General features: G+C 47.3%; 1 protein-coding gene and 1 long non-coding RNA gene across 2 annotated transcripts in view; one reads left to right on the top strand and one right to left on the bottom strand.

The window, feature by feature from the left end:
* Positions 1-25,412, top strand: part of LOC121660298 — a 32,364-nt gene that overhangs the window by 4,726 nt on the left and 2,226 nt on the right. Inside the window, exon 2 of the long non-coding RNA XR_006014587.1 lies at positions 24,682-24,879. This is a non-coding gene — a long non-coding RNA (uncharacterized LOC121660298). The remainder of the gene's footprint in view (positions 1-24,681; positions 24,880-25,412) is intronic.
* On the bottom strand, positions 15,529-25,139 carry CLRN3 (clarin 3). Its single transcript, XM_042019577.1, has 3 exons — positions 24,698-25,139; positions 18,871-19,050; positions 15,529-17,056 (listed from the first exon to the last, which is right to left on the bottom strand). Exons 1-3 carry the CDS (start codon positions 24,924-24,926, stop codon positions 16,782-16,784), a joined length of 684 nt encoding a protein of 227 aa, XP_041875511.1. The 5' UTR covers positions 24,927-25,139; the 3' UTR covers positions 15,529-16,781.

Here is a 25,412-nt window from a genome sequence, read left to right on the forward strand (position 1 = left end):
GACCCAAACCTGGCTCTGCTAAAGTGGGAAGGGCTTGGTTTGCTTGCAGCCCTGGGTGTTCCCTTGGGGAAGGATTTGGGGTCCTGGACTCCTCCTGGACACCACCCCCAGTGCCAGGGCTCGCTGCCTTCTGCCCCCCAGCCTGGGGCTGGCTGGAATGTCCGAGCTGTGACCCAGCAGCTGCCTCGATCACGAGTGGCTGTTCCAGCAGGATGCTGCTGATGCCATGAAGATTTTTGCCTTTTCTTTTACACCCCTGTTATACCTTTTTACAACTCCTGTATTCTCAGTGCTTTGTGCCTGCATTCTTGGACTTGTTTGTTAAGCTGAGAGACTCAACATTTTAGAAGCTTCGTAGCCAGGGATCAGTGTGCCCCAGAGCCCAAGGTCCTCTCCAGGACACATTCTGTAAACCAAGATAGAACCATCCAGGGGAAGGCTCCTTGGGGAGGGGGGCTCACTTGAGCCTCTCATTGGGGAATCTTTGATAGATCTGCTAATTAGTAAAGCCTATAATGATATACCCGATGCTGGGGGGAAGAAGAGAAGAGAGACACAGGGATAGACTCGGTGGGGTGCATCTCGATGCATATGACCTGGACGTGTGCACCTAAGGATCCTTAAGAATAAATACCAAGGTAAAATCCCTTTTCCCCTTCTAACCGTGTATGCCTCTTGATTTTAAGACCAGGAAAAGGCATCAGTGCCAGCAGCTGCCCGTGCCACCCCCAGGCCATGGCACATTCGGCTCTGCAGCTATCGCTTGCTGTAAACATTTAGACATAAAATCCTAGTCTGGGTGATTTCCCCAGTTGTAAAAGCTGTCAGGATTCCTGTCTGCCCTCCCAAGGGAGCAGCTGAAAGAGCCTCAGACTGTTTACAGTCAATAGAATCCCCTGTAATAATATTTTGCTGCCTTTTCACCTCTGGCCCAGGCATCAAAATGCAGAAACATCACAAATGGTGAAGTGTTGAAACGTTCCTTTCCTTTTTCTGCTTCCAGGGTCTCGATTTTTTGATGGAAAACAGATCCCTGGCTGAGGGGAAGCACCTGGGAGGGAGAATTTGGGTTGCTGTGCTTTGCTTCAGCCCAGGTGTGTTGGAAATCTCTATGTGGGCTCAGCCTGGTGGCATTTCAGCCAAGGTCCCCCAGTCTGTCCCAAACCTGAGGGCTTCCTTTGCATCCTACAGCACCTCCTCTCTCCCTGGCTGCATTCCTCACGCCCTGGATGAGCGGGATGGTGTCACACAGCAACATTTGGCCCAACAGAACTGACCTTAATGAGGCTTAAAAGTGTAGCACAGACCTGAAGGGAAAACCTGATTTTCCCGGAGCTGGTTTGGATTTGAAGTTGTTGAGTTTTTTCAGCTCCCCCTGATGCCACATGAAGTGTTAAGACAAAAAAAAATGAGCAGGGGAGATGCTGGGAGCACTGAATTCCCCAGGTAATTGGTGTGGGGAGGATACAGTGTGAGCCAACAACCACGAAAAGGACTGGAAGGGTTGAGATCCTGAGGAAACTTTAGGGGACGGAGGGATTCCAGGGGTTTGTCCCATTGCTGCCCAGCACTGGTTGTGGGGTCATTTGTGGTGGGAAAGAGCCACAAGCTCCTGGAGACAGGGAGTGGGAAGAGAAGGCCTTGGATAGTGACTGCCTGGAGGCATCCAAGGGCATGGAGCAAACTGGGCATGGAAAAGCCTTCCTCCAAGTCCTGTTCTGAACTGGCTCACCCATCCCTACAGCAATGGAAAACCTGTTGTCCACTAAAACACTGCTCCTTAGAACTCGGGGGTGTGGAAATAGCAGCGATCAAGCAAATCCTTGAGTAATTCCTGGAACATTTCAAAGCAGGGATCACTTGGATCGAGGCTGATCTGCTGCCTTTCACAGCTGGTGCTCAGGGATGGGATAGGAAATGCTCTAAAATGGCTCTGAGGGCACTGAGGAAGTGAAATGAGAGATTTGGAAAATGGCTTTAAGCTGAAAAAGGGTAGATTTATATGGGATATTGGGAAGGAATTCTTCCAGGTGAGGCCCTGGCACAGGGTGCCCAGAGCAGCTGGGGCTGCCCCTGGATCCCTGGCAGTGCCCAAGGCCAGGCTGGACATTGGGGCTGGGAGCAGCCTGGGACAGTGGGAGGTGTCCCTGCCATGGCAGGGCTGGCACTGGAGGGGCTTTGAGGTCCCTTCCAAACTAAACCAGTCCAGGATTCTCTGAAAATGAGAGATCTGGAAAATAATTGGAGATCTGGCTGCTACCTCCTCTTCACAATTCCTTCACTCATTCCTTTTCTTGTCTCAGGCAGGAGTCACTTGATGCTTTAAAGTCTTGTGGAGGAGCCAAGGGGAAAGAGCTGGAAAGCAGTGCCAAATGACTGTTATAAAAGCTCTGTTTAATTTATCTCTACCCAGAGATTCCCTCCACCTTCAGCTTTCCCAATTTTAGAAAGTAGGATACTTGGGAATGTTGGTACTGATTAGAAAAGCAATCACAGTATTTCTCTGCTTGTCTGCAATGCATTGATATTGAGTTCAGGACCTTGCTTCATTCCATCAGAAATGTTGCAGTGCTCAAAAATCACTTGTTTGATCTGTTAGCTCAGGTGCTGAAGGGATCTAAGAATAGGGGAACATAATTCCTAAAGAAGGAAATCTGGTTTAGAGGACTGAGAAGTCAAGTTGAAAACAGTTCCCTCTTACAGATGGTGATATAAACAGGATAGTTTTTATTTTGTAAAGCTGCCACCTCAGAGTAATTTTCTCCAGATTTTCCATGTTCCCAGAATTTGTTTTATTTCCTGGGTGGGAAGCTGAGAGCAAGCAGCAACCTGCAGCACCCTTCCCATGTCTCACCTGTGAAAATACTGACCCAGCCAACCTGGAATAAAAAGCTGAATAATTTAAAGCCAGAGTGAATGAGAATTTGCAAAGCTTTTAAACAGCTCCAAGACTGAAACACGCTAATGGAAATTCCCAATAAATTCCCAGTCTGTTATCAAACACCATCCAGCTCCTGGGAGTGCAGCAATTTCTGTGCAGGTTTCTCAGCAGGGCTGGGATAAATCCTGTCCTGCTGAAGTTCTGGGTGGTGTTCCCAGCTCCTGGATCTCCACTGCCCTCCAGAAACCCTGGCAGTGGGGGCAGGCTCCAAGCAGGGATTTCACAGCCTTGGGATGCCAAATCCAGCTTCCTTCCCCAGCATCTGGAACCGGCTCCAGCAACAGAGTGTCCACTGGCAGGGAGAGAGGGAACAGCCTCAAGCCATGCCAGGGAGGGTCAGATTGGACATTAGGGAAAATTTCTTCATGGAAAGGGTGGTCAGGCATTGGAACAGGGTCCCAGGGTGGAGCCCCCATCCCTGGAGGGATTGAACAGCCCTGTGGATGTAGCACTTGGGCACGTGGGGCAGTGGTGGCCTTGGCAGTGCTGGGAATGGTTGGGCTCAGTGGTCTGAGAGGGCTTTTCCAAACGAAATCATTCTGTGACTGCAGGAGAGAGGAAAAATAGACCCAACCTGGGGCTGCCTGGAACCGAACACAAACCCTGGAGAGAGGGAATCCCCAGGGCCCAGCTCAGTGTCCACAACAGGGATTTTGGGAAAGACCCTTGGGGACTTTGTCATTTCCATCCCTAAAAGTTTTTCAGCCACTTGGCTTTTTTCTGTCTGCATAAAGGCATTGCTGTGAGTTGATGGTGTCAGACAAGAAAGGAGTTTCTGTCTCAGGAGTGGACAAATGCAACACCTGCAACACCTGGAAGCGTTTCCCTGGCAGAGGGACTGAAAGCAAGGGCAGGCTCTGTTTTCCCAAGGAGAGCAGCTCCCTCCAGTGACACCCCCTTTCCTCTGGGTATCACCCTGTGCCAGGGGCTGCAGCTGAGTGCTCCCCAAAGGCCACTCTTTGTCCAAGTGCTGCTCAGTTTTAGCAGCCTTGCTCACAAGATGCACAAAACCATCTTTGCTGCTTCTCTTAATTAAGTCTAATCTGACTCTGCAATTATATTTTATTATGATCATGCCTTTTCCTGGTCTTAAAATCAAGAGTCAAACACGGTTAGAAGGGGACAAGGGATTTTACCTTGGTATTTATTTTAAGGATCCTTAGGTGCACATGTCCAGGTCATATGCACCAAAATGCACCCGATCTAAAAAATGCCCCAAAAGATCTGGTATATCATTATAGGTTTTACTAATTAGCACATCTATCAAAGATTCCCCAATGAGAGGCTCGAGTGAGCCCCCCTCCCCAAGGAGCCTTCCCCTGGATGGTTCTATCTTGGTTTACAGAATGTGTTCTGGAGAGGACCTTGGGCTCTGGGGCACACTGATCCCTGGCTACGAAGCTTCTAAAATGTCCAGTCTCTCAGCTTGACAGACAAGTCCAAGAATGTAGGCAAAAAGCACTGAGAATACAGAAGTTGTAAAAAGGTATAACAGGGGTATAAAAGAAAAGGCAAAAAATCTTCATGGCATCATTGAAACATTACAAGAGAGTATTAGCTGAGAATTTTACCCCATTTGCAGGGTAGAAAAGGTTTTCTTTGGCGGGGAAAAGGAGCTGCTCTGCAGCAAACATCTTTGTTCAGCCCCTCCTGCACTCCTGTTCAATTACCTGTCACTCCGGGGGAAGAGCAGCCCTCAGATCTGAGGTCACTTAATCACTGCAAAAACCTGTGGGGAGAAACCAAATACCTTGGGAATAGCTGCTGCTGGCCCCTCGCGTGGTTTGAAGTGCTGGGAAGTGTCTGAGAGAGGTGTCAGTGGCAAGATTAAGAGGAAATTTCCCCAGGCAAAATAGTTGTGGGTCTTAAAATGTTTTCTTTTGCTTTCAGAAAGGACGCTTGTCCAAATGTTTCCCACATGGGCTGAAATTCTCCTTTCTCTACAGACAGAGGGAGAAGTTCATCCCTGGCACCAGAGGGTAAAACACATTTTGGAGATGGGCAGGAGGAGGGAAGCGAGCCTATAAATCCCCATGTTTTAGCTCAGGATATTCTCACTTCATGCTCCACTGAGCACTCTTTTAAGAACCTTTATTTACTTGTTTTCCTCTTTACCTCGGCTCTGGTGAAGTGCCTTTACACCTATTGCAGCCTGCAGTGGTATTTTTGTCATTGCAGTCACATCAAAACAGACATGCCAATGTCAGGAAAAAGAGGTTTTCAACCAAACTGCTGCTGCAATAAAACCTTTATTTATTTATTTATTTATTTATTTCACTGTAATTTGGACAGGCTTTATCCTGCAGCAGCAGAAAAAGCAAAGTGGTTTTCTACATTTAAGCCCCGTGCTGATCTTTGGGACTGACAAATTCTGACTGGGAATGTCTGCTGAGTCTTCCCATTCCCTGCAGAGGCCTGTGCAGAACAGAACTGACCTCAGTGAGGCTTGGATGTGTAGCACAGCCCTGAAATGAAAACCTGATTTTCCCAGAGCGTTGGTTTGGAGTTGAAGCTGTTGAATTTTTTCAGCCCCACCCCTGATGCCACGTGAATTGTTAAGACATAAAAAATCCAGCAGAGGAGATGCTGGGTTAGCTCTGGAACACTGAATTCCCCAGGTAACTGGTGTGGGGAGGCTACTGTGTGAGCCAGCAACCACGAAAAGGATGGGAATGGTTCAGATCCTGAGGAAACTGTGCAGGCTCCTCTTAATTTAGGCAACACCTACACCTGCACCAAACCCAGCTTTGCAGAGAAGCTTTGGCTCCCATCAAACCCTGATTTCCTTGTAGGATTCTTTGCTTTAAGAGCAGCTGGAGAGTTTTGGGCAGCGTAGCAAGGAGGCTTCTAAAGAGAAGCACAGCCCGTGGGTTAATGAATCTTCCAGTCCCTGTCACAGCCTCTGGCAGTGCATGAAGTGCTCAGTGCAGGGTTTGGGAGCAGAGCTCTGCTGGGCACTGCTGCCTCTGGTGATCCCGAATCCTGACCCTACAGCATTCCTGGGTGCTTCTGCTCCCTTCCAGAATTTCCTGTGCTCTTTCACCCCTCCCCTGCACCTCAGTGACCTCTGCCATCTCTTTATTCTCCATTTCACACCCTCGTGTTCATCAGAGGCTCCTGTAAGCAGAGAATTCCTTTCAACCTTCTTCTTCTGGAGGGCTCTCCCATTTACCTGAACCCCATGCCCAGGGGAAAATCCTTTATTATATATTTTTAAACACTCTGGAGACTTTTCAGGAAATTCAGTCACAGCTTTTTTTAAGTCCCCAGCTGCTCCATTTTACTGCCCTGGAATGTGGCTGCTCTCTGCAGGGCTACTCCAAAGTAGACTGAGATCCTTGAGGATTGATGTGAGAACCCTTTGTGCCCTTAAAACTTTGTGGAGGACTTCCAGAGGCATGCAGTTCCTCTGGAAGTTCTGGCCAAGGTGCCTTGGAAGTGGAGTGAGGTTTTTGTAACAGTGTTTTTCAGAGTTCCATTAATATTTGATTTTTTGTGTTTCATATGAGCATTTGGGGTTTGTGCCTCGTCTCAGCTGAGTGAGAGCTGAGCTGATAAATTGTGTGGGGGTTTTGTTGGTAACATTTCTCTGGAAACTCGAGAAAAGCTGTTCTGAGTCAGTTTTATAACCGAGCTGAAGGAGATTTGATAGCTCTTAACAGGACATCCAGGATGGGGAAAGCAGCAGGAGTTCTCCTTATTTCTCCATGCCCATCCACAGGAACCATAAAAGTGGGATAAAATGCAGCAATGGGCTTGTAAAAGCCAACTGCTCATTCCTGGGATGCACAGAGAAACCTGAGTGCTCCTCAGGTCACTGGAATGTGAAATAAGGGCCAGGTTGGGAGAACCTGGCTGGATCTGATCAAACACAGCCCATCCTGAGGGGGGAACAGGGTTGAAAGGGACCTCAAAGCTCATCCCATTCCGCCCCCTGCCATGGGCAGGGACACCTCCCACTGTCCCAGGCTGCTCCAAGCCTCATCCATCCTGGCCTTGGACACTGCCAGGGATCCAGGGGCAGCCACAGCTTCTCTGGGCACCCTCACAGGGAACAATTGCTTCCCAATATCCCATCTAAATCTCCCCTTCTTCATCTTAAAGCCATTCCCTTTGTCCTGTCCCTCCATCCCTTGTCCCCAGTCCCTCTCCAGCTCTCCTGGAGCCCCTTTAGGCTCTGGAAGGGGCTCTGAGCTCTCCCCAGAGCCTTCTCTTCCCCAGGCCAAACAGTCCCAATTTTATCTCCCTTAAGCTTGGAATTTTTGGAAATACACAATGAAACCCAACCCATTCCATTGGAGTTGTACATATTTAGTTGGAGTTGTTTGCCACTTAGCAGTTCATTACCCTGTCGGAAATATTTAAATAACAATAATTTAAATACTATCTATAACATTATCCAGAATATATTTCCCATATCTTACCCTAAACCCCCTTTTTGAAAGTGGATCCTTTTTTAATTGATGGAGAGGCTCTTTCCATCTGGTCCCATCTGGTCCCATCTGGTCCCATCAGCACCACTGGCTGCTGGGAGGTTTTTACTGCTTGAAGGAAAGAAGATCCCTGCCCCATCCTGACACTGACAAATTGAGCCCTTTTATTTGCTGGACTCCAACAGAAACCTGCCTGCCATGTCCAGGCAGGAATGTTCAATATTTCCCTCTGGAAAGGATTTGGAGGAAGCAGAATCCCTGCAGGCACATTCCCCATCCCTGCCCAGCCAAGCACCTGCCACTGGGGGAGGAGGAGGCTCAGCCCCAGATGAACACGTTTCTATTCCAACATTTATTTCTGGATGTTTTAGCCTGGTGTGCCACGAAAATGAACTCCTAAGTGTTGGAAGTGCAGGGGGTTTATTTTTGCCAGCTGTAATTAAATCACTGCAATGATTTATCCACTCTGTTGTCACACCTGAGGGATCTTTTCTTTCAACCTGGGGAAATAAACCCCTCCTTGGACTCCCTGGGTGAGAATGAGGGTGCTCTCAGCCTCAATGAACGTGAACAAGTAGCTCCAGCTGCTCATGATTTACAGGAGAGCAAAGCCTCCCAGACTAAACCCTTCTTCAAGCTGCTTCATGACTTTCAGATGAACACACTTGCCTCAAAATTCATCTTGGGCACGGCTCCATGTACAAAAAGTGTGCTTGTCTCTCTGTTTTCTGGGTTTCAGGATTGCCAGGGAATATTTTATATGTGATCAAGAGGCTTTCTGCAGCCTTGCCAGGGCATGGTTGGGACTTCAGAGCTTACCAGAGAAAATACTTCCTCTTGAAATTGTTTTGGACAGGTGTAATAAATCAATATAAATGATGAAATCAACCTCTGGGCTTTATTCTTGCTAGTCCATGCCAGAGAACATTTCTTGGAATAAGTGATGACATCTTCCTTAGAGAAAAGAGGCATGAAGTGAATTATCTCCAGAAAAGGTCGATGCTCTGTTCCCTGGCTCTCCTTTAAGAATCTTTGTGAGGAAAACCAAAATGTGCTGCCCTTTTAAAGTCCTTTCTTACACCTGACTACTATCTGCTGCACCTTCTTTGATTAAGGACTTGGATTCTCTCCTGCATCTTGTAGCTTCCCATCAGCCTTTCCCATGCAATAAATTGCCTAAAAAGTGTTCTCAACCTGCATTTCATTAAAAAACAGCTGAATAGTCCCCCCAGAATTAACCAGAAGCTGCAGCTCCTTTTCCTTTGTTTCAACAGTGGAAGTTATTTCCAGATTAGAAGTAGTCACCCTCTGGCTGCAGAGAAATAATTGGAATTCCCCCTTGCTGGCAGGATCCTTTCCCATCTGTGGGCATGTTTCATTCATTATCTCACATTAAACCCAGAGGTGCTATCAAAATCCAATATCATTTCGGATCTGCAGGGAGCACTGGGACAGTTGTACCAGAAGAGGCTGAAAATAACATTTAAAACCTCCTTGATGTTTAAATGTGGCTTTGAATGGGATTTTTGTGCTTTTCTCACCTGTGCAAAGTTTCATTTCCAGCGAAGTGCTGGAAAAATAAAACCAATTTATTTCAAAATGCAGGAACTGAGCAAGTCTCAGCTTGTAAGGGCAGGACTGAGGGAGCAGAGTAAAGGGAGAGGAGGGGAGGAGTAACTCCCAGGATGGTATCAGAGAGCAAAATCTGGCGCTGGAGATGGGGCCCTGCTCCCCTCTCATCCCGGAATGACAAATGGAGATGGATGGTTATGGATCCTCAGCTTCCTTCCCTCTATTGCAGCCCGAGTGCCAGGTCTGGAAAACAGCAATTTATGTGCTGACAAACCTCCTTGATAAATGAAACCGCTCCTGGAGAGGGGTGTTTGACTCTCAGACACCCCCAGCCAGCAGCAGGGTCCTTCTCAGGGGCACCTGTGTGGCTTCTATCTTATTTTCTTGGAGATTTAACAAAGAAAACACATCATTTATGGTATCCACCATAACCCTTTTCATTTCCCCTCTTTTGCTGCTGTTTTCTCCCCACAGACACGCTGTTAAACCTGATAAATCCACGGGTTTGTGCTTTAAAAGCTTCTTTTTCCCCCCAGCTGGTAAAACATCCACTTGAACACTGGTGTGAAAGCTGAGGCCCAGTGGGAACCTCTGCTCCTGCCTCCCCAGGGATGGGAGCAAATATCAAAATAAAAATAATATTGTTATTTTGCATTGCAAACCCTCAAGTGTTTTCTAGGAATGGTCCAATTTATCCCTTGAGCCAAGGAGAAACGGCTTCAAGTTGCACCAGGGGAGGTTCAGGTTGGATATTGGGGAAAATGGATTCTGTGAGAAGTGGTTAAACATTGCAACAGCTCCTCAGAGCCGTGGTGGAAGTGTTCAAAAAACCTGGAAGTGTTCAAAAACTGCCTGGATGTGGCACTTTGTGGTTTGGTGGCACAGTGGGATTCAATCAAAGGCTGGATTTGGTGATCTTGGAGGTCTTTCCCAACCTTAACTTTGTTTAATTCCAACAAAAGGTGCAAAATTATCTGGAGAACCTGGTGGCTGGAGCCAAAATTGCTCTTGGCTCTCTCTAATCCCTGTAACCCCTTTAAATGGAGGTGGGGAAAGGAAGCTGAGATTAGTGGGGATATGTTGATTCCAGTCTTTGCCCTCACAGGATAAACATGAGAAGATCCCCATTCTTGTCCTGTTAATTTGTTCACAGCTCCATCCAAATCCCACTCAAGCCAACGAAAGTTCCTGTTCTGGCCTGGTTTCCATCATTCCTGTGAAGCTGCTGAACTGTTGTTCCCAGTGTGGAAAGATCCAGCAGGAAAGCAAAATTTCCATCCTGTTGTAACATGGTTTTGCTGGAAAGAGCCAAAACTCCCCAAAAAAATGGAGAAGAGGCTGGAAAAGGCAGCTTGAAATGTTGGGAAGGGATTAATGGAGCTGCTGCAAAGTTAGGGATGACCTGGGGGTGGGATGTTCCCACATGGACAGACACCTTTGGAGATGTGTCCCTGTTCCAAGTGGGACCTGTGTCCTTGTCCTGTGTCCTCCACGTGCTCTGCCAGCTTTTTATTTGTTCAGTTTTTAAAGAAACTTTTTTTTATTAAGGATTTGGATCATGGGATCTTTGAAAAGTTCGTTTGTTGCCTCGGTGACGCATTTTTAGTTGTCTTTTCCTCACGTTGGATGTTGACAGAAGTGGGAATTTTCTTCCTGACTTTCCTCAGCACAGGCTGCTGAAGCATTTCTGTCACAGGATTATGGTGTGCAGAGGCCAGCAGTGTTTATTTCTCACCCACTTGTGTTTCTTGGGCAATTTCACATGAAATATTTCCTTCTTCCTTCTCCTTGCCCTGCCATGTTAAACATGAAACCCTCAGATCCAGTAAAAGTCCAGGAATGCTGAATATCCTTAAAACATGGGCAGGTGACAATATCTGGGCTGGACCCCAAAGTCCTTGGGAAATTAAGCACAGTTTGATTGTAATTAGTGATTTTCTTTGAAGTTGGGATAATTAGGGTATCACCCATCTTCCTGTGGCTCCATTGGCAGCTCCTTGGAGCACCAGTGTGTTCATGGATCACCTTATTCCCCAAAAATCTGGGAGGGTTCCCCATCGCTCAGGGACATTTTATTCTCAAAAGATCCCATCTGGAAGATGGCAGCGATGGGAAATAAATCTGACCCTGAACATATGGAAACACATGGGAAAATAGAGAAAATAACCCAGATTGGTTTGGTGACCACTGTAGGAACTCCAGCACAGGAGAAGGTCCCTTAGCACAAGCTGGGGATGTGTGAAATTTAACAAAGTCATCCTGAAAAGTCTCCTCAAGTAAATCACGTGTCATGGGATAAATTGTGCCTTGAAATAGATTTTGCAAGGCACAATATATGACACGAGACAGGTTCTTTATGATTCTTTATTATTCTTTATGATTCTTTATTATTCTTTATGATTCTTTATTATTCTTTATTATTCTCCCTGCCAGATGAGTCTTAGAACTGGTCAGAAACTTTGGAAAGGTGGAAAATTGACATTTTTTTAAACTCTGGATGTTCCCAGAGTGATGTTTGCAGTTGAAGGAAGTTTGGTTTTAGTTATGCACACATTTTTTTTCTGCACTGCTAATTCTAAGAGTTGCTCTTTGCCCAAGAAGCTTTAATCTGAGTATTTGAATATTCACTGTAATGTGCCTGATGCTTCTCCCGAGGCTTCAACAGGTAGAAATAGATGGGAAACACTTTCCTACAGTGCCACAATCCCTCTGTATTTTCCTCTATTTTCCTCTTTAAAATCCTCGACAAAGAATGGGAGAACCCCCCCTCCCGTGGTCACTGAAATATTCTCTTTCATGTCCAGAAATAAGCATGTTTATAAAATATTCTTGGGTGATAGAGTTCTGTTCTTATTTGAGATGCTGGTTTTGCTCACACTTGTATTGATCAAGGAATACTAGTGAACGTTGCCTTGGTTACCTTTGCAAAACTCAGTATCTTTATCCTTATTTGGCAGATTTGTGCTGTATAAAATCCCATTTTCTCTTTGAATCTGTATTTCTGACTATTATTAACCAAGAGCTTTGGTAGCTCTGATTTAATTTTTTAAAAATCGTGTATTCTCACTTTCCTCTGGGCTTTTTTGGGGGCAATTTTCCTCTTATTATTACATATAACATAATATTGGGAATTGGCCAAAAACTTTTCCCAGGAACCTACCACTCTCTTCCCTCCCCCTGTGCTCATTCCCACAGAGCTGGGATGTCAATTAGAGCCTCAAAATTAATGTAATTTGGAAAATACTTTCTCTTTTTGTGTGTCTTAAGGAGGTGAAATAGAAGAATCCTTTGCATGTAGAGTCAGGAGCCTTCTCCCTGTCCCTCCCAGCCCCTCCCTGCATTTCTCGCCGTCCACTTTTCAGCAGAATAAACCAGGAAAGCCAAGCCAAGGCATCCTAGGAAGGAGCCTGCTGCCCTCTCATGGCTCCTGCAGCAAACAGCCGGGAGGAAAATGGGACTAAACAGGGAAAATCCCCCTTACTCTCCAGCTCAATTCCCTTTCCAGGCACAGGAGCAGAAGCCAGAACAGGCTGAGCAGGAAGGGATAACTCCATGCCCTGAGTTATTGCAGGGAATGCTGTTCGGTGGGATTTGATTTCCTGATTTTTCAGTTCCTTTTCTTCCCAGAGGTTGTTTTGATGTGGTTTGGGCACCACAGGAACTGCTCCTCCAGCAGAACACCCATTAAATCCTGGAAATCCCATTGGTTCCCTGGGATAACTGGGGGGTTCAGGATTTAAGTGCCCCATCCCTGGAAGTGTCCATGGTTGGGTTGGACAGGGCTGGGATAAGGAGGTAACAAAGGTCGGTTATCAGGTAACTGCCTGGATTTGGAAGCTCCTGCTCTAAATTAGATTACAGAATGGGAAAAGTCAGGAATTCCCCACGTCCTGGAAGGGAACAGGCTGCCCAGGAGCCAGCCAGGACAGGGATGAACAACAGGAAGGCAAAGTGTCCAGGAATCTGCTGATTCAAAAGCTCTGCAGAAGAAAGGATTGTGCATCCCCCTTACAGGCACTTCCATGGGAGGAGGGTAAAAAAGAGGGGGCGGGGGGGAAAGGGATGCAACCTAATCCAAGCTTGCATTAGGTTTTGGGAGATCAGAGGGGAATCGGCCCGGCTCTTGCCAAGCAGGCAGCCTGGAGATGAATGGAGCTGTGTTCAGTGCACTTATCCTCTTAACGAGCACAGGTCCTGGCAGTTCGCCCTCAGGTGAAAGGGGAAAAGCTGGCACTGTCAGCCCGATGCGCTGCTGAGAGCAAAATCAAGCTCCCATCTTATCTGAAGCCGGGTGATTTTCCACATTCATCACTTGCCGGTGTCTGAAGCGCGGCTTTTCCCCGGGAGCTGTGTCTGAGCAGGTCAGGGGAAGGTCCTGCCTCAAACCGGCTGAAAGGTGATTCCCCCTCCGACATCCGAGTCCCAACTGCTCCTCACCCTGTGCCCCCGGTCAGAAATGCTGAAAGCTGAGCTTGAGTGGAGAAGAACAAGAGGGGATTATCCAGCAAGGCACCCCCAGCTCCCATCTGCTCCCCTCTCTTCCTCCTTTTACTCCCCGAAGGAGAAATCCAAGGCAGTCCCTCACTCCCAGTCCATGCTGACCTGTCCATAATGGTTGCTCTGGCTCAACAAGGGATTTTTTTTTCCCTGGCTAAATAAATCACTTGGATGCTTCTCCTAAAGTGATTGTGATTGAACTACAGGGTTTAAAATAACCATATATAACCTTAACTGGGCAATGCATTCTCACCTGGCTTTCTGCAGGGGCACAGGACAAGGAGGGATGACTTTGGATTAAAGAGGAGAGATTTAAGTTATATATTGGGAAGGAATTGCTCCCTGGGAGGGTGGGCAGGCCCTGGCACAGGGTGCCCAGAGCAGCTGGGGCTGCCCCTGGATCCCTGGCAGTGCCCAAGGCCAGGTTGGACATTGGGGTCGGAACACCCTGGGACAGCAGAAGGTGTCCCTGCCCATGGCAGGGGTGGAATGAGATGAATTTTAAGGTCCCTTCCAACCCAACCATCCTCTAATTCTGTGATTCTATTTGTGCAAGATCTATTTCAGTGTTACAGTTCGCTCTCAAGGTTTCACACTGGATAAAAGTTACACCACGCAGCAGAAAATGCTGAATAAAGGCAGCTTTTCCTTGAAACCGCCGCAGATCCTCAACACCTGCTAAATTAACAGTCAGCCTAATGTTTAGCAGCAGCTGAAAACATTTAATAAGATACATTGCAAAGCTGCAGGCAGGCAAATGCAATAATTTCTGCTGTAGCCCCTCAGCAGCACGGCAGAGCTGGTTAATTCACAATTAGAGAAAAAAAGAGCCAGTGCAGCTTTGCTGTTGCCCAGAGGCACAGAGACACAGTCAATAAAAGCAATCCCTGTCCCCCAGGAGCTATTCCACTAAAGAGCCAGCCAGCTCCTGCTGTTTAAAAATCCCTGCTGGTGGGAGAGCTGCCCGAATTAACAATCGATATTCTAAATCAAGCACAGGATCACAGACACAGTTAATGATTTTTATTATAGGGGTATCAGAGAGTTGAAAATAAATATTCCTCTGGCAGCCCTTGGGCAGGTTTGGGTGGGGGGTGAAAGGGAGGAGAGCCTGAAGCCAGGATAAATGGAATTACAGAACGGTCTGGGTTGGATGGGACCCTAAACTCATCCAGTTCCATGGGCAGGGATGCCTCCCACTACCCCGGGCTGCGCCAGCCTGGCTTTGGACACTTCCAGGGATCCAGAGGCACCCTATAAATGATAACCCCCCCTCTGCTGCCACTGCCCAGCGCTAGCAGGGAATTTTAGGGAAGCACAGGGTGCCAAGTTGGTGCCAGCTCTGTGCGTTCACTTCCCCCGTGCCTTGTGCTTGCCCAGGCGGGGTTGGGGGGTTCACCCGTGCAGGGATGCGCGGCTGCTCCTTGGGGCACCTGAGGCTCTTCCCGGCCCCATCCCGCCTGCTCCATCCCCGCAGCAGCAGCTGCCAGCGAGCACAGCGTGCCTGAGAGCAGCTCTTGGTGCCTGGGAAGGGAATTCCTGCCCTTAATTTGAGATAAAACATCCAGAGGAAGAATCCCGAGGCAGCCTCGTTAGTCACCTACAACTTGAACTCCTGTTTAAATCGGGGTTTTTTAGCCTTGTGGTGACTTTGATCTGTGCTCACATCAAAGCAGGTGAGTCCTCGTTACACAGTGACTTTTTAGTGTCTGCAGGCAAACAAGAGACCTCCAGACTGATTTTTAACAGGGCCACGTGCTCCCAACAGGCATCTAAAAGCAGGATTTATTTCATTTCCCAAACCAGTGCTTCGATGCAGCACGAACTCCCAGGCAGTGGGAAGCTCCTGCTCTCCAGAGCAGGAATTCTTGCTCCTCCCGCATTATTCTGACTCCGTTCCTCCACCAGGCCGCTCTGAGCGGAGCTGTGGCGTGTGACGGATGCTGGCTGGGTCCAACAGTGACAGATGAACGCTGAAACTGTGAAAATTTTTGCAGCCGAAGCAAAACTGGCAAAGCTGGCCCGGGGCCAGCTCCACCGCAATGTTTACAGCCCTCCCCGGCACTTCCAGTCACGCAGAGCAAAGATTGTCCCTGATTTTATTGACCTGTGCCACCCTCAACTCTTAGAAACTCTTTTTTATTTTATTCCCCCCTCTGCCCTCAGCACCCTTTTAAGCACGAAGGAAAATCCCTCTGCTCTGGTTCCTGTGAAAGCACAGCTGCACAAAGTGCTGGCTGCTTTCATCTCCAAACTTTGCTTTTCTGACATAAAAAGTGAGGATTCACCTCTTGTATCTCCTCAACCCCTCTTCAAAATGCTTTCTTATCTCCACGAGCACCTCTTGTATCACAGGACAGATATGGAGCACAACTGAAATTCACACTGCAAAGGAAAATGAGGCTTTTTTTTTCCTTTTTAAAGGAAAGAAAAGAAAAGGTCTCTCCTGGCTGCAAAGGTGAGGGACAAAGGAGCAGAAGTGCTGACCACAGTGAGCCTGTGCTCTGAGCAGGATCCGTCCCAAGGTCCCTCTGCTGCCTTCCCTTGGAGGAATGAGAAGGGAGCTCCCCACTCCTGGGCAGTTCTACAGCCTTTGTGAGCACAGTAAATACTCATTAAACTGGGCAAAGGGATGGCCCTGGCCATCAGTCATCACTGATAATCCAGCTGGGGGGACTTTGTGCCAGGCAGAGATGTGTGGAGAGGGGGCCAGGCACAGCTGCCCGAGGTGTGGCTGTGCCCTTTGCTCTTGGCAGTGCTCAAAGGTCTGCAAAGAGCCCCAGACAAGATTTCCCTAATGCTCCTATCCATTAATAACCTGTAGCTACTGGGCTTCTCTGCTGCTGTGGAATTGTAGAATCGTTTAGGTTGGGAAATCCATGGAGTCCAACCATTCCCAGCACCGCCAAGGCCACCACTGCCCCATGTCCCCAAGTGCCACATCCCCAGGGCTGTTCAATCCCCGCAGGGATGGGGACTCTGTGTTCTGTGGGTTTTGGCCACAAGGGCAGTTCCTGGCATGACCAGGAGCCTCCAGACCTGCAGGACATCCCTGAGCAGAGAAAGGAGAAGATGGAGCACCAGCACTTCTGTGACCATTTCTGCTGATCCCAAGGGATCCTGGTGTTTGCACTCTTCCTGTCCCTCGAGATCCCAAATCCCACACAACTCAAACGATGTCTTTGATCTTGCTGCCCAGGCCTGAAGGCAGCTGAAACCGAAAGAGGCTTTGGTGTCCTCACAACAATTTGGGAATTGAACCGCGCACACAGTTCAGAGCAAACAGAAATCTGCTGTCCACATGAATCCTCCTGCACACCCCCTTTTCCAAGGTGTCCTTAAAACAGGATAACATCCTTTGGTGCATTTTCAATGGGTCTTTCCTGCTCTTTCTTCTTGGAATATCTGGCGTGGTCATAGAAATAGATGATGACGAGAGAAGCAATGTTCAGGAAAAGGATGAGGAGCATGATCCAGTAGGAATATCCGTAGTTGTGTTTGGATCCAAGGTGTGTCTGTGGAGAGGTGGAACATCCCTGGGCCAGTTCTTGAGACAGGCTGTTTCCTTGGACATTCACAGGGAAAAGAATCATGGCTATGAGGGTGAGGACTCCTAGAAAATAGAAATACAAAATTATAATTTTATATAAAATATAACATTTTAGAGGAGAAACTGCAATGTTATTTATGTAGTGACTTACAGTCTGCTTTAATTCTTGTCCTAATCCAGGTATTTTAATCAATTTATCTAATATTTATCATTAATAAACTATGGGGGCATTTAAAGAATTTTTGCCCCACCCAATAGTATCTGCCAGGTGTTTTGATACAGGCAAAGATATAATTGAAAATGATTAGATTCTCACTGATTAGTCTTAGATAAGGCCATTTAATTCAACTCTTTTTCACTGAATTTAGGGCTGAGCAGTATTGTGTATTCACCCCTTTGGTGATTTGTCAATGCCTGTTTGATACGAGCCCAAATCCATGGATGGGCAGTCTCACAGCTGGATAAATATCACAGCTGGATAAATATCACAGCTGGATAAATATCACAGCTGGATAAAGCCCTGAGCAGCCTGGTCTGTGCTCAGGGGTGGCCCAAGAGCTTAAACTTGGAGGCCTCCTGTTCTTTACAGCTTGAATTATTGTATCAGTCTGGCATGAGCCAAAATGTGATGTCTTATTAGGTCTGTCTCTATTTCTTACAGCCTCCCAAATGTAAAAGGAGTTCAGTTGCTTTGACATTTAACTCAATATTGCTCTTACATCTCTGCTTTCCTCGTGCCAACAGAGCTGTAATCTCTGAACTCTGGCGGAACAGTTCCATTCCTTCTCTCCCGGCACCTCATCCCACCCTGGCTCACGCTGAAACAGCTTCATTTTTTATTCAGGAGGACACTGTAGGAGGATTAGGAGCCTCCAAGATGACCTCCCCCATTAAATGATGCGTGATTGCCCATAAAAATACACCCACAGCAAAATGAACTTCCAGGTCACAGCACTTGCAGGGCTGTTTAAAGTAACCACAACCCTCAGCCAACATGAGAATTTTATTTTCTCCCCAATGTTTATTTTGGTCCTTTCATTTCAGTCAGAGCTTGCAGGTTCAGGGTGCTGGGCTCAGAAAAAACCCTCTCTTGTGATGAGACAATGATCTACCTGTCTCAGAAGTGAATAATTGTCTAATTTAGCTTTTGTTCACTTTTCTTACTGTGTTTCACAGCCGCTTCAGCATCTGTGTTAAAAATGGGTGATTTTCACGCCTCACCTGTACTTGCTATAATTAAGATTATCTGCACTGCTCCCTTCCCACTGAGGGCTGGCTGTGTCCCCAGGACAGCGTGGTGCTGCTGGGGACACTTCTTCCCTGGACCTGAAGAGCTTTTGAGGGACAAAATACCTGTGCTGAAGTACTCTCTAATCAGATGTCTTAAAAGGAAATTATTCAAGTGCAAACCTATTATTAGAGGAACACCTAATCCTCTCGAGACTAATCAAGTGTGAGATCTGTGGTCGTGGCCAGAGCAGCACAGGGAGGGTTGGGAGCAGCCGGGCTCAATCCAAGCAAGAACATGGGGTTCTTGGACAGGTTCCCAGCTCTAATGACTCAGCATCCCCTCCAATTGTTTTTCATGCTTAGGGAATGTTTAAACTTATTTTCACCTGTGACTTTTTGCTTTTTTAAAGACTGAAATAATTTTTGCCAGGGCTCACTCCTCCAAGCTGCTGCCTCCCTATAAACACTATTATATGAATATTGTTTTATTGTTATATAATGTATTTTACTGGTATTTCAAAGATGCTTTTCAGGTGTCCCAGCAGGCACAGTTACAAAGGAAACCCACAGAACAGAATGCGTTTCCAAGCGTTCCCTTTCACAGCTATTCCTTAATCCCGGAATCCATGGGAACACGCGCTACTCACCGCACACGGAATTCCAGGTGTAGACTCCGACGGGTCCCAGGAATGTCTGGTAGGGGTTGCTGACAGCGTTGGTGCAGGTGAAGCCAGAGCTGAGCAGGGAGCTCAGCAGAGCCAGCACCAGCACCACGATGATGGCAACGTTCAGGCTCCTGCTCCTGGCGCTGCTCAGGGCGTCTGCGACTGAAACACAGCGGGGTCAGGGGACAGGGACAGCAGGAAAGGACACAGCCCCAGCTCGTGCCAGAGGGGGTTCGAGTGGAGATGTGGGAAAGTTTGCTCACAGAAAAAGGGTGGTCAAGCATTGACCAGGGAGTCACCATCCCTGGAAGTGTTCTAAAGTGGCTGCGGCGCCGGGGGACGTGGTTTAGTGATTAAAGGTTGGACTCAGTTATCTTGGAGAGCTTTTCCTACGTGAATATTCCATGATTCTGTGACAACCTGCCCTGCCCAGCCACGTGGGCTCAGCCCATGTTATGACCTCCTGCCAGGGCTGTAATTAAAAGCTAATGAGCAGAGGTCTGGCTGATCTGTAGGGATGGGGATGAAGAAAGAGCAGGAGGATTGGACACAGCAACGAATCCAAACCGAAACATGGGGTGAAGGAATGTGGGGCTGAAATAAATTCTTGTCTGCTAATTCTGCAGGTTAGTGGGTAGTAAACTTCTGTCCTTAATACTTCTGTAGATATTTCCTCTGGACGTGGCCAGACAGGAATTTTCTGCCTAAAGTGGATCAGAAATCTGGGTGTTCCTCTGCCAGTGTCTGGTAACCTCCACAAATGCCTATTTAAAACCCTGCTCCAATGTCGAGCTCTGCTCCAGTTGTATTTCCTTTCGGTATAGCAGCAGTCCCTCACGTGCAATAAATTTCACGGGGAAATCCTTCCCAAAGTGCATTAAAGCTGCTGCCTGGACAGGTCAGCTGCATTTGCAGGGCAAATAAATCTGAGCGTGGTCATCCAGGGGCAGATGAGGGTGGTTGAACTCATCTCCTGACTGGATCTGTCTGCATGCCCTGCAGGAAAAGCTTGCTGGAGGCAGGACTGGTACCTTTTTTTAAAATAAAGGAGCAGCTCCTGCTGTTTTCCCACCAGGACAGGACGGGGTTCGTGGAGGGTTTGGCTCCCACAGGGCTGAGCTTTGTGGGCACATGGCCCTGACCCCACATCCTGCTCCCTCTCCTTTTTCCCTGGCTTATTCCCAGATCATTCCCTGCTGTAGCTCCCGGCCACATGTCCATGGCTCTTGTGGTCAAACCCTTCAGAACTGTCACCAATTTTTGCCTAAATCCTCCCAGTTACTCAACAAGTTGCTGATAACAAGAGACTCAACCCCAAATGCAATAGCCTCAAAGTGTATTTTGTGGAGGTGAATTCTTTTCCTCCTCTCAATTTAAAGACTGAAAAGGCAGCTATAATGTGCCTGTGGCTGCTTTATGTTGCAACAAATACAAGGACAATGTTTTGGAGCTCTCTGTTCAAATAGATGTTGTGAGAGATTCCCTTTCTGTGCTGGTCTTGATACGGAGCCATTATTGCAAAATATTCAGGTAGTGCAAAGTGGCAGAAATCACAGCAGAAGGAAAAAAAAAAGGAGTAAAAACCCATAAAGAGGAATAAATATAATAAAAAGAGCTGTTGGAAAGGAACGGAAAGGAGAATTCCTCTCACATTTTATCTAATACTGCAGTACAAGTTAATTTCTGCTCGAGGCAGCAGCAGGTGAGGATGTGTTATGGAAGTCAGTTGTAAATTTAAGCAATTTTCCTGGAAGAAAAGGAAAGGAGGGCATCCAGGGGATATCACTCAATGAAATGGAAGTGAGCAGCTTGTACCCTGTGCTCAGGCTGAAGCAGCCTCGCAGCCTTACAACCTGTGATCTATTTCTTGCAGAAGAAATAAGTCTGGAGCCAAATCAGACAGGCTTGTGTAATTTCCCTCTGGCAGCCTCACTTAATTTTATCGCTCAGAACATCTCCACAACTGCCTGGCTACACCTCTCACACCCCCTAATTGATCTTGTTTATGTCTGACACGGAGCTGCAGTTTAGGGGATGGCATCTTGTCAGCCTTCAGCTGTTGTAGCCGTGTCTGCAACAGCACAAGGCTGAGGGCTTTAAAGAAAATGCTCTTTTCATGGCAACTGATGGGGTTTTATCCCTAACTAAAGCAGCCTGTGCAGACGGAAGGAGTCTCCAGCAGCTGATCTGAGTGGGATCAGTTGTAACCTGCAGCTGGATAACCTCTGGATCTGTGCAAAACAACCTCATCCTAGAATGAAAACAGGGTCTGCCCAGGTCTCTCCTTAATTTCCTGTATCTTCTTTTGGTTTTCACCCTTAATTCTTACGTGTTTGGGTAGAATTTCCCAGACTTTACTGAGCTTAGTCAGCCTTCCCAGCAGCTTTTACAGCTCCACAATCAGCCATGACACATCAGGAATTAAGCACTGAAAAAAGCCCAAACAAGCAAAAAATCCCAAGGAGAGCTCAACAGAGCTTCCAAATTTACAGGAGATGCCTGGGAACTGATGAGAACATGAATGAATTCCAGCATCTGTTGTCATGTATTTTAGAAAGTGAAACGATTCCTCTGTGCTGTGGTGAATTTGAAAGTCCTCCTTGGGTGTTGTTGGTCTTGCTGGCTGCCAGCTGTTGGATAATCCTGACCTTCTGGACTCTCTGGGCGTGGCTCTTCCTGAGCCTGGCTCAAGCTCTACCTGTTTGGCTTGGACCAGTCAAAGCTGTGACCAAACCCTCTGACAGAGCATTTTATTCATAGGTGGTTCCTCTCTAAGACAAACCACTCAAACAGCTCAGGGAGGCTCTGAGGACTCTGGTTATTAAATAACTTTTGCATTCTGGCTGCCTGTTCATCCCCAGGGCCTGGGAAGTGGCTGCAGTGATTTATTGCTCCGTTAAGGCTGGGAAAGAGCCACCCTGGCTGGGCACTCCATGCACAGGGCATGGCAGGAATTATATTCAAAGTCTTTCATCTTTGTGCTTGGAAATTTCTTTTAATGTTGTGGTTTCTGGAAAAAACAAGTTGGTTTTTTTGTAAAGGCCGTTGATGATCTGCTTTGGAATAGTCATTGATAAAAGCCAACCTGGGCTGCTGCTAAAAATAATCCTCAAGTTCTTGACTCTGATTTACCCTTCTGGGATTGTCCTTCTTTTCCCACACCCAAATGTGACAATGCCATTTGAGAAACGCACGTGGGGTGCACAGCAGAGCCCCCAGCCAGGGCAGAACTGGTTTAAATCAAATACCAAATTAAATCATGCTGAGATTTAAAAGCATGTTTAGAACTCCTCTTGCTGGTGTCTGAAATGTCAGAGTGCAGAAAGCTCAGCACTTTGTTTCTCCATAGCACTGGAAATCCGTTTATTTAAGGATATCAGCAAAGGAAACGCTTCTCCTGCCTTAGGAGGACAGGAATATAAATGAATATGAATATAAAGATAGAATGTATGGAATTCTAGGAAGCATGTTTCCTATTTCAAATATATATGGAATAGAATGATAGAACAGACTGATTTGGGCTGGAAGGGACATTAAAGAACGTCTCATTCCACCCCTGCCATGGCAGGGACACCTCCCACTGTCCCAGGCTGCTCCCAGCCCCAATGTCCAGCCTGGCCTTGGGCACTGCCAGGGATCCAGGGGCAGCCACAGCTTCTCTGGGCACCCTGTGCCAGGGCCTGCCCACCCTCCCAGGGAAGGATTTCTTCAGTAAATAATATTTAATGTAAACACGATAATCATGCCTAGTACAGAGCCTAAGAATTAATTTAAAGTCAGTTCTTCTCATTCTGGATACCTGCCCGACAGAACTAATGAGGGATGTGGGCAAACCCATATTTAGATTATTCACAAAGCCCCACTTTCCTTCAGCAGCTGTGGAAAGAAACTCACAGCTCCTGACGCTCACTTTATTCATCCCTAAATTACTGATAGGTGAGAGTTGAGATAGCTTTTTGTAAGTGTTCTCTCAACACTTGGTAAGTGATAAGCACAAAACCCCAAATCCAGTGAGGGAAAACCCAATACCACCAACGCAGACCATGCAGAGAACTGAAACCTTTCACTGACAGCAGAGTGTTTTGAGATCCTTTCAGTAATTCTAATTAAAATCGATCACAACACCCAGGCCCTGGGACTGGGCTGTGGGAGCTGCTGTGCAGACAAAGGCAGGGCAGAATCCCTGGACTGCAGCCAGCCTGGATCCTCCTCTGCCATCAGCTCTCCAGGGCAGGATTCCACGTTTCCCACGGAGCCCCATTAAAATCAGCCAGAGCTGCCCACGTGGCTCAAGGCTTGGGGCTTCAGCCAGCTGCCATGGGCAGCTAAAACCACGTATAAATTAGTTTGTTTATTATTGACTCTTCTAAAAATCACGTTCATTGTTCTGCTGTGACTGTAGTGAAGTAAGATTGAATGATTTGGGACTCTGTACTTGTTACGTAACAATCCCCATCCATGCTCCACCTTTTGCTGGGAATGCTGCTGTGCTCAGGGTTTCGTGAGAACATAAATGTCATGGTGGGGACAGGTTTGTGTAACACAGCTCTGCCACCGTGGGAATTCAGGTGTTTCTGCAGGTGCAATGCCAGGAATAAATGAAGCTGGGGAAGAGCTGGGAAGCAGCTGGAGGTTTAGATCTGCTGTGCTGGGACATCTCACAACAGCCTACCAAAAATGAAAATATTTCTTGAAACATCTTAAAATCCCAGACTGGTTTGGGTTGGAAGGGACCTTAAAGCCCACCCAGTGCCACCCCTGCCACGGGCAGGGACACCTCCCACTGTCCCAGGCTGCTCCCAGCCCCAATGTCCAGCCTGGCCTTGGGCACTGCCAGGGATCCAGGGACAGCCCCAGCTGCTCTGGGCACCCTGTGCCAGTCCTTACACCTAATTTAAATCCATATCTCATATTTCAAAATTACTTGACCTACTCATGTTTTTGGTAGCTTTCTTTCGAGTGGCTTTTCTCCCTTTCCTGTGTGTCACCAGCATTATTGCTCTGAACTTGATGAGGCAGCAAGGCAGATAAAATAAGTGCAAACCCTTGATCCTGGCAGCAGCTTTCAGGTTCATCTACCTCTGGGTGTTGTTTTGTGTGTTTTATTCTTTTTCCTGCAGCAGCCTTAAAACCTTTCTCTATCAAAATGGTGCTAATTTAGTAGTAGGTGGCAAAATGTTTGAAGTCAGACAATAAATTAACATAATGAAATTTAAAAAAAAACCAACCTGGAAGGTCAATTAGGTTTGTAAATCCCTTAATAAAGTGCTGAGTGCTGCTTTTCTGTTCCTCACCAAACTTGTGAAAATCAAAGTCAGTTTGACAGAAAGTTCCCATTTTGTGGTTTTTCCCTCATTCCAAGGTGAAGGCCAAGATCACAGGTGATAAGCTGGTATTGTCAGGAATGCTGCAGCATTTCTGTGCCTTTTGGGGGGCCTTATTTTATACCACTTGGATCCCCAGACTGTTCTGTGGCTATTCTTGTTCTCATTTAAAGTATTGTACTTACAAGTGAATACGGGATGGATACGTCCGTCAGCGGCACGAGCAAGGAGATCTTAGGTTTGGATTGGATATTGGGAAGGAATTCCTCCCTGTGAGGGTGGTGAAGCCCTGGAATGGGTTTCCCAGGGAGCCTGTGGCTGCCCCTGGATCCCTGGAAGTGTCTAAGGCCAGGTTGGACAGGGTCCTGAGATAGTGGAAGGTGTCCCTGCCCATGGCAGGGCGGGAATGGGATGAGTTTTAAGGTCTTTCCAACCCAGAGCAGTCTGTGATCCTCTGATCCACTTCCAGGTGTGCCAGCACTCACCTTGGAATGTTTTTTCGGACACCAGGAGTCCTGCATCCACGAACTGCTCACAGGTGCCACTGAAGAGGCCGTATGTGAGGCTGACGGTGACGGTGGAGTTGGTGCGGGAGAACCGAACGTCGCTGCTCACCCACTGCGGGGTCGCCAGCACCACACAGATCACCACGAAGGAGCTCACACAGGTACAGAAAGCAGAGGCAAACATGGATGTTTTCCTCCTGGATGGCATCTTTCCACGGATTTTTCCCCCAGTTCAGAGGATTTTGGTCCCTTTAGTCTGGTTTACCATGAGGGTGATTCCTCCTCGGTGCTGTCCGTGCTCTGTGCGAGCACAGAGTCATCCTGGTAAACTTTAAGCAAACAGCAGTAAAAATGTAAAATAATTGAACTTTGCTCTGGGGAAAAGGTGTTGCCATGGAGACAACCAAAGCAGCCTGGCAAAGGCCAAAGGAATTGTCCATGGATGATTTATGGTCCTTGCCAAAGCGTCGCTTCCCAGATCGCTGCTCTGGGTTCATCCAGAGCCTGGAGCTGGCACCTTCCCAGCTCACCTCGCTCCTCCTGGGAGAGTCCTGATTTGTTGCTTTTTCCTCTTAAAATCCTGATAGCTGGGCTGGAAAGAATTTTTATTAAATCTGTGCCTAATGTTTTATGGTAAAGAGTTGTAAAATGTTCTTTCTCTGTTCAAATTCCCAGCTTGCCTAAGAGCTACCCA

Source organism: Corvus kubaryi, unplaced genomic scaffold (genome assembly GCF_017639235.1).
Source record: "Corvus kubaryi isolate FWS band 111438036 unplaced genomic scaffold, C.kubaryi_AGA036_p1.0 138, whole genome shotgun sequence".
Lineage (NCBI taxonomy): Eukaryota > Metazoa > Chordata > Aves > Passeriformes > Corvidae > Corvus > Corvus kubaryi.